General features: G+C 46.5%; 1 protein-coding gene across 2 annotated transcripts; it reads right to left on the bottom strand.

The window, feature by feature from the left end:
* Positions 1-1,321: 1,321 nt before the first annotated feature.
* On the bottom strand, positions 1,322-7,923 carry si:ch211-157b11.8 (microfibril-associated glycoprotein 4). 2 transcript variants are annotated; one of them, XM_036950380.1, is made up of 6 exons: positions 7,027-7,923; positions 6,036-6,231; positions 4,431-4,508; positions 4,013-4,161; positions 3,456-3,718; positions 1,322-3,068 (listed from the first exon to the last, which is right to left on the bottom strand). In XM_036950380.1, exons 1-6 carry the CDS (start codon positions 7,285-7,287, stop codon positions 2,738-2,740), a joined length of 1,278 nt encoding a protein of 425 aa, XP_036806275.1. In that variant the 5' UTR covers positions 7,288-7,923; the 3' UTR covers positions 1,322-2,737. The 2 variants fall into 2 exon arrangements, with proteins under 2 accessions (XP_036806275.1, XP_036806276.1); XM_036950381.1 differs by having other exon boundaries at positions 4,013-4,125.
* Between the last annotated feature and the right edge of the window lie 1,318 nt (positions 7,924-9,241).

Raw genomic sequence — 9,241 nt, 5'->3', positions numbered from 1 at the left:
GACAATTTCTCTGTGTGTGTGTGTGTGTGTGTGTGTGTGTGTGTGTGTGTGTGTGTGTGTGTGTGTGTGTGTGTGTGTGTGTGTGTGTGTGTGTGTGTGTGTGTGTGTGTGTGTGTGTGTGTGTAAGAGAGAGATAATGATAACTGAAGCGGTATGATCAAACTACATCTGTGAGGGGAGAAGCCAGCTTGAAGCCTTTTCATCTCTAATAAAGGCTTGTTTTTATTAAGCCAAGCGCATCATTCACCTCCCATTCAAGAGAGAGTGTGTGTGTGTGTGTGTGTGTGTGTGTGTGTGCGTGCGTGCGTGCGGGCATGTGTGCATGAGCATGAATGAGTGTGCTTTTCTGGAAGTAGTGTTTATTCATACGTACCCCCCCCCCCCCCCCCCCCCCCCCCCCGGTGTTATTATTAGCCACTCAGAGCTTGTTGGACAGACTGGCAGCTCGTCGCAAACGCTACTAAAATGGGAACAGCAGTTTACACACCCCCTCACCCACCACTACCACATAGCTTCACCAGCCCCAACGCACACACTTACACCCCGCAGACACCCTGCACACACCTGCACACAGACAGTGCTCACACACACACTCTAAACTCCCAGAAAAGCTCTGTGAACCACAGCCAGAGAAGGAGCCGCCCGTCTGACGCCAACTTCAGAGGACAGCCAGAGATCAGTATGTGTGCGTGTGTACATTTGCGTCTTTCTCACTCTGTGTGCCAGAGAGTGAGCGAGCTACCAAGGTAGGCTTCACCGTGCCCCTAATGCCCATCATGATTGTGTGGGATTTTGGTGTGGGACAGTGTGAAAGCTGTTACAGGTTCTGTGTGGGTGGTACCAAAACAGAGCTGTTCTCTGTTGAGTGTCATAGCATCATTTCAAAAGAAGCACAGTTAGGGTTTGGCTGAGCAATCCCACAGCTGGAGTCAGAACACAGCGGCCTGGAGGCCTGTGGGTAAAGAGTGCTGAGTTGGCTTTCGGCTGCCTCTCTGTTGTACATTAGTACATTATCATGTTATCGGGCCATGGTTTGGAAAGGTCTGAGTATCACCCAACTGATGACTGACCCCCTTCTGCGTGAAGCTGGCACCAGTCAGAGGGGATGGGGGGCAGGAGAAGCAGCCACCGTGTAACTCAGAATGTCTACGTTTTACAGTGTAGCTTTGGATTCTTATTGAAGCTATACACCTTGTTCACCTAGAAATACAGGTGAAAAATGAAGAGGTGCTTGTTCTCTTTGGTCAAGTACTGTACTCAACTGGCATTTACAGTCAACAACACCAAAATAACACCTATAAACTGTTTTCAGAGACAATAATGAAGTCATAGCAATTTATTTCAAAAGTAATTTCTCTACAGGCATGATTGTTAATGCACATTTCTACATTACGTTTTTGTTGAAAGATTTGCATAACATATATATGAAAACTTTACAGTTGTTTTAATCTCACAAAAGAAAAAGATGCTGCATGGTATATGACTTGAATGAGGGATAATACAAATGAAGCAGGGGCGAGGAGCCCATGAGCCTTTAGGGTCACAGATTCTGCTGGTTAATGGTGTAATTCAATTTCAATACATACTTCAATCATAAACGCTACCTTGTCCTGGACCTAGTTTTCAACCCTCTCTCTCTCTCTCTCTCTCTCTCTCTCTCGACCTCTAAATGCTCAGCTATGAAAAGCAAACTGACATTTACACCCTCTACAACCACTGAGATTATTATTTGACCCTGCTGGTCATATATGAACATTTGAACATTTTGAAGAACAATCTTGCTTTAATGGCCATGTTGATTTGACTTGATAAGGACAGAGTCATCTGACCAGTTTTCCATTTAGCACCATATTTACACCTGGAAAAACTTCTTTAATGGCTCACTATCCCAACATTATCCAGTGAATCAAACATCCAGTCATTAGCTGAGTAACAATAACCTTCACACACTCTGCAGCCAGTTTAGGGTTTCCCTAGCCTGGTCCCAGATCTGTTTGTGTGGTTTTGCTAATATTGTTTGGAGTGACATGACTATAGGAGTTGGCAAGACAGCACAAACAGATTGGGACCAGGCTAATGTTCCCCACCCTAGATTTGCATATACAGTACCATGGCTCAGAGTATTGTGTAGTAGGCCTATGTTTTAATTTGAAGATGTTAAGTCCCCTATATAGGGGACTTTGAGCGGTTCAGGACATGTTCCAACTGATTTTGGGGTACAAAGCGTTCTGTGAAGGTATTAGGGTCCTGTACCTTATATTGTCAGAAAGCCCCATCTATCTACTCTGCGCTACCACTCTCTCAACGGAGCTGACTTGAAGTGTCAGGTATCAGACCCCACATTTGAATAGAGAGTGACATGTCACATTTTCTGGCCTATACAGACAAAGAATCGATTCGCTCTGCTTATGAGTGACAGAGCCCAGCCTGGGAGGCGGCATATGAACAGTAACAGTCTAGCGTACCCAACAATTGTGGTTCATGTCACTGTGATATTCTCAAATACTAAATCATTTCATAATAATTTTTTATATTTTCATAATATTTGAACTATGTAATTGAGCTTGTGTTCTCACAAGTGAGTATATCTCAGCAATTTATTAAAAATGTTTTACCGAAAGGTGAGATCCAGACCTTTCTATAACTATACAACATTACCAGTTATTGTTTATGGCCATCTCCTGAAAAAAGATTCTGTTTGGGTCTGTTTTTCTACTAGCTCCCAGGTCAGTCTTCATTAGAAGTTGCGTGGGCGTGTCTTCATCTCCACACTCTTAAAGGAGTAGCGCTCTCCGCTGTGAATGTCTGTCAGGATGTACCAGGTGCCCCAGTATATGCCATTAGTCAGCCCGCTGTAGCGCCCGCGGTAGAAGAGTCCATTCAGGTTAGACGCCAGGCAGGCGTCGAACCACCAGCCTGCACCATAGTACTCCGCACAGTTCCCTGACGTGTAGCGATCGTGGTCACGGTCGTTGGTGCTGAAAGCTCGGCCGTCGTGGTTGTAGCGTTTGCTGTAGCTCAGGGCATTGCCCGCGTCACCAGAGTACTCCCGTGCTGTCAGACGGTACCTGGGAGAAGGACAGACAGCATTAACACCATGTACTACTATGTTAAAGAGATATGTTCATGCCAAAATCGAAGTTTGTCAGATGTTTTCAGACCTCAAAAGAGGTCTAATGTGAAAACGAGTCCACGTCCTACTCCACCTGTTGTGTAGATCCAGCTACATGCCTTAATCCCAAATGAATGGGAAAGATTGTCCCCGTCTGATTTCAGGCCGTCCCTATCTTCCCATTCAGATGCCGTGGAACCTGAACTGATCTCGACAATATACCACTTTTGTTGTCGTTTGTCAAATACTTTCAAACTTTAATTTTGAGGCAAATAATCTATTTAATTTGTGTGTATCCTTGTTTGCTCATCGGTGTATGTGTGTGTTTGTGTGTTTCCATTACCTCTGTGCCTCTGCTGCCACTCTGAAAGTGTTGTAGGTGGCTTGGCGTTTCTGCTGGTGCCAGTCCTCCAGTTGTATACGCAGCAGGTGTTGACCAGTGTTGGTGAGAGCATGCAGCGCTGCGTTCCCCAGCCAGTATTCTCCCTGTGGGGAACCAAAACCCTCGCGGTACTCCTGCCACGTCCGGTTGAAGTCCACCGAGCCATCTCGCCGACGCTGGAACACTGTCCACCCCCCACCTGCTGTCTCCATGTCACACTCTGCCTAGGGCAGGAGGGTGCAAAGGTCACAACTCCTGGACATCAGACATCGGTCACATTTACATCAGAGAATAATGATGAAGTTTGCCTGACCATTGCTAATAGTAAAGGGAGTAAAGGGGGTGAGGAGTGAGAGACGTAACGCATAGAGAGTTTCTACTCTAATCTGTAAGCTCCATACTATATTTTACACTCTTTATCTCTCTGTATGTTCCCCTCCAAGCTATACAGATGGGACATAACCCATATACAGTATACAGGTTGTTTGCATTCAGTGTGTGTAAGTATTAGGAGGTACCTCCACTGCAGGTCTGCGTGGGTCAGGCTGGATGGTGTAGATTCCGTTCTCTTTGATCCCCAAACGATAGATCTCAGCACAGTCCTGAGGATGCAGCCTCGCTGAGGGGACCGCTGCAACACACACTCGCGCTCTTACAGCTGTATATTCTGTACGCACACGCACACGCACACACACATACACACACGCAAACAGAGTACACACACACACAGAGTACACACACACAGAGTACACAAACAGTACACACACACACAGAGTACACACACAGAGTAAACACAGAGTAAACACACAGAATACACTCACTGAGTACACACTGAGTACATACACACAGAGAGCACACACACAGAGTACACACACACACATACAGAGTACACACACACATACACACACACACACAGAGTACACACACCACTCTCACCTGTTGGAGGGTGTTGTGTGATGCTCCTCAACAGTAGTATAAGGTCTTTCTCTCCCTCTCTCCCAACCGCTGCCCCCTCTAAACACATCGACAAAGAAGAAGTTGTGTGTGAGATCGAGGACTCATCCTTCTAAACTGCTGTAGAAGTTATATGGTGGTTGTGAGATACCAGTGTCTGCCCTACTCATACCACACAGAACCTTGCATTCCTGTGCACTCACCTCTGACCGACACAGAGCAGGCCTTACTAAGGCTCTGTTTAGTGTGTGTGTGTGTGTGTGTGTGTGTGTGTGTGTGTGTGTGTGTGTGTGTGTGTGTGTGTGTGTGTGTGTGTGTGTGTGTGTGTGTGTGTGTGTGTGTGTGTGTGTGTGTGTGTGTGCGTGTGCGTCTGCGTCTGTGTCTGTGTCTGTGTGTAGTGTTTGTGTGGTCCTCTTAAGAGATAGGAGAGACACCATCATTGTGTGCAGGTGTGAGTGTTTATGGGGGCAGAGCTCAAGAGAATGAACAGGAGGACACAGAAAGAGAGAAGATCAGTGTGTGTTTTTGTTCATTTGAATCAGTAATGCCCAGAGCACGCAGGACCCCCCACCGGCGAACGATGAACTGAAAACTCGAAAGTCATGAGTCCACAAGCCTCTCGTTCAAACATCGTTCACCATAAGGGGCTTTTTGGAGCCATTGTTTGTGACTGAGACTTTTAGACATGAGCTTAAAACAATGTACATTTGTTGATTGCTAGACATACAAATAAGATTATTTGTTGATACATTTGAAATTAGGTCTGATAGCAGCCTCAACCGGACTACAATGTAAACAACTCTTGGTGAAATGCCTTGCTTGACTGCAGTGAGGGTGATAAACACAATGACGTTAGAACTGCAACAGCCCAAACATATTCTTCTTCTCTATTCTCAGGATCTATTTTCCTGCCCGCATATTGTCATGCCTGCTCCCGCTCTCCCTCCCCGAGCGCCAGGTTGCCCAGCACTACACACTCCTACCAACATAATTACACACGCCTGCTTCCCTTGTCACACGCATCAGCGATTCATTGGACTCACCTGGACTCAATCATCTGTGTTATTACCTCCCCTATATCTGTCTGTTCCCCAGCTCTCTTCCCCGCTTCAGCATTAATTGTTGTATGTCGTTTTGTTACCCTGTTCTGACGCTAGTCCTGTCCTGATCCATGTCTGTGCTATATTAAATGTTCTCTCTCCGTACCTGCTTCTCTACTCCAGTGTCGGTTCTTACATATATGACAGACAGTTGTCATATTGAAGGCTTCCACCATGCTTCTGCCATTTTAAAGTAGTCAAAGTAGTATACTTGGTGGGCATTCCTTTGGGTTGTAGCCTCACTGGCGCTGCCCATGTTGTTACAGACGCTATCTCAATGGGAGCCGCTGAGCCGGAGTAGTGTGTATTAATCCTGCTGTAGTAGGACTCATTGCAGCCAGCAGGTCAAACGAAGACAAAAATGTATGAGTCACTCAGATAAACTAATCATGACTCTCGAGTCAGTAAAAAGAGTTGTTCAAAAAGAATGAATCGTTCACAAAACTGCACATCACTAGTGTGTGTGTGTGTTTGCCATGCTCCTCACCCAGTCGCCTGGCCATAGCCCTGAGGGCCTGACTGTGACAGTGTAGGTCACACTCTGTCAGTACTGCAGCCATCAGAGCCAGAATGGCCCCCAGCGTGTCCCCTCCCTGGCCTACACGGCCCCTGGGGACCCCTGGCTCCTGGAGGGAATTCATACAGCGCTGCAACTGGACCAGACGCTCCGACACATCCCTGGACTGCAGAGACAACACTTTAGCATTACAGTCATAACATATGCATGTTATACACACCAGGATTGATAGACACATACAGCAGCATTCACATCACACACATACACAATAGTCACACTGCTCTCTCTCCCTCTCTCTCACACAAACACACACAAGCACGCACCATCATTGACAGTCATATCACACACACACAAACCGACACTAAGGGATGCAAAGTAGATCACTGCCACAGACTCAATCACTCAGTTACACTTCCATCACTCCTAGCCATGTCAGTGGAACACCTGTCATTGCATGGGCTCAGCAGAGCCATATGATGATGACATTTATAAACCCAGGCCTAATTTGACTCCCTCTTTGATTGTTATCCCTGGAAAGCGTCTGTCATGTGGTGCCCCTAATCCCGACAGTAGGGACCTGTTGCCCCCTCTCCATATACCATAACACTATTGCTAAAGGCACCAGTCACTATCTATACCACTATGCTACAGAGTTGGGCTCGATTCTATTTCAATTGGCTGAGTGATGTTATGTCCATAGTCACTTTTTCAACAGCTTAAACTTTACCCCCTGTCAAACCAGAGGCACATGGCGTGTCAGACTGAGAGACTCTAACCCGGCAGTATCTAATCACCCCTACAGAACAAACATTGTCCAGGCCTTCCTCTGTGCCACCCAGCTCAGAATTATCATTGTTTGGCGTGTACAATACCGGAGTCAGTTATATCAATACCTCACTCATTCTACTGGGAAAAGCACAGGAAATGACTTCAGATTGACCTGGTGCGTGATGTCACTCACCTCGGGCTGAACCTGTCGAGCTTCATGTCTGTGTTCCACCCTCAGAGGGGGGTCAGAGGCAGCCAGGGGGACGACCGCCACCCTGCAGCCTGCCATCCCGGGGCGTCCCTCACACCCCCCTGACCCTGTCCTCGCAGGTGGAGCGGCCACCAGACTGTCCTTGCAGTGGGGACAGGCTGGAGGTGCATCCGGGGGGGACAACATGGCCCCTACACACAGGGACAGCAGGGGGAGCACGCCGAGAGAGCCTAATGGAAACATGGGAAGACTCCTAAAAGAATGTGAAAAGCTGCAGAATTCGGGGCAGAATCCAGTCTCTCAGACACTACACCTCTGTGTTCTTCCTTTTACTGTCCCCCCTGACACCGGTTTTCACCTTAAAGCTGTTCTGCCTTGCCAGCCTCTTGGACTTGGGTGCCGACAAGTCTTTAGTGACGCTCTTCTTTTGAGTATTTTTTGGTGTTCTTGATGGGTTTCTGCTCCGCTTGATGCTTTGTTTGAAGCCTTCGATGGTGTTCCTCCACACTTTTCCCATAACCTTCTTCTATTTCTGTGTTAACTTCAACTTCTTCTTCTCTGTCTGTCTTTCTATCTGCATGCCTCTTTCATCCTCTCCACTTCTCTCTTTCCTATTTCTCTCTCCCTCTCTCTCTCTCACTCTCTCTCTCCCTGTCTCTGTTAGTGAGGTTCCTTTGACTCAGATTCCTAGATAACTGCGGCTCTCTTTGCTGTCTGACATGCACTAATGCACCCACCCCCTGATTCACACACACGCACGCATGGACACACGCCTTCACACAATCGATTCATCTCTTTGACCCGTACCCTCTCTCTCTTTTTTTTTCTCTCTCTCTCTCTCTCTCTCTCTCTCTCTCTCTCTCTCTCTCTCTCTCTCACACACACACACACACACACACACACACACACACACACACACACACACACACACACACACACACACACACACAGTTCATGGACACATGCACCAGGAAAGAGAGAGAGAGAAGAAGAGAGTAAGAAAAGGAGAGAAGGAGGGGAGGGGGAGGAACATGTGACTTGAGCATGAGAGGAGAGTAAAGAAAGGGAAAGTGATTGAACTCTAGAACAAGCTCAATCACTTTCCCTTTCTTTACTCTCCTCTCATGCTCAAGTCACATGTTCCTCCCCCTTCTTCTCTTCTTTTCTCACTATCTTCTTCTCTCTCTCTCTTTCTCTCACTCTATTCCTCTTTTGCTTTCCCTCTGACTGTCAGTGCCCACCTCTAACTCTCTCCTGTCAGTGTGTGTCTGTGTGACAAAATGTGTATATTTGTGATGGTTTTTCCTCCAAGAAGACAAATATTTTCAAACACTACCCTCTCTTGTATACCCCCACGTTTCTCACCCAATCCCCTTGGTTTATTGGCATATGTGTTAATCAACTACGTTCCTACCAGGTCATAAAGACTAGACAGACACTCAAAAGGGGAGAAAAGTCAGGAATTCCTCCATAAACACTAGGGTCATCCATACTCATTAGGATGTGCTAAACGGACACACTCTAACAGAATGCCAACAGCCAAGGGGCAAAGACACTTCCAGTGGACTGGCCACCATTCCCATTTGGCCTTTGCCCTTTCACTGTCAAACAATTGGCACAATTCAGCCACATCCACATTCCAGTACGTGTTGTCAGTCAGTAATGGCGAACAGTCCATTAGTCCTGTACCAGCGTCCCTTCTTTGAATGCACAGACAATAATGGAGGACTGAATGGCTTCAGGCAGCCCTGGATCTCAGGAAATATCAGGGTGATATCGAACACAACAGCACTATGATGATGAAGTATAGAGCAGCTATATATTTTACACATGAGATTCATTATACAAATAATTCAGTTACAGACAGAGACAACAGAGAATAGATAGCTCCTCAACATCTGTGGTGATGAAGATAACTGATGTTCATCTCAAAATAGTAATGATGACTAATCCAGTTGTCTCAATAGGCCTACAAGAAAATCCGTAAGGGAGATTGTTTTTGGCCTGCTCAATAACGCCATCTCATCATGACCAGTTCGCAAGTAATCAGAGCCTCTATCAGAAATGAACGAAGGCTGCCCTCTAGTGGTTTACTTCCCATAATATCTGTCGTCATCAAATAAATGAAATAATCACCAGATATTAGGATATGGCCTATAGAGATAAGACTACAGTTGGCAAATGTGTGGTATGTTTG

Source organism: Oncorhynchus mykiss, chromosome 17, assembly GCF_013265735.2.
Source record: "Oncorhynchus mykiss isolate Arlee chromosome 17, USDA_OmykA_1.1, whole genome shotgun sequence".
In the NCBI taxonomy this organism is placed as follows: Eukaryota; Metazoa; Chordata; class Actinopteri; order Salmoniformes; family Salmonidae; genus Oncorhynchus; species Oncorhynchus mykiss.
Note: the sequence above shows the minus strand (reverse complement) of the source record. Positions and strands in the feature narration are given on the sequence as shown.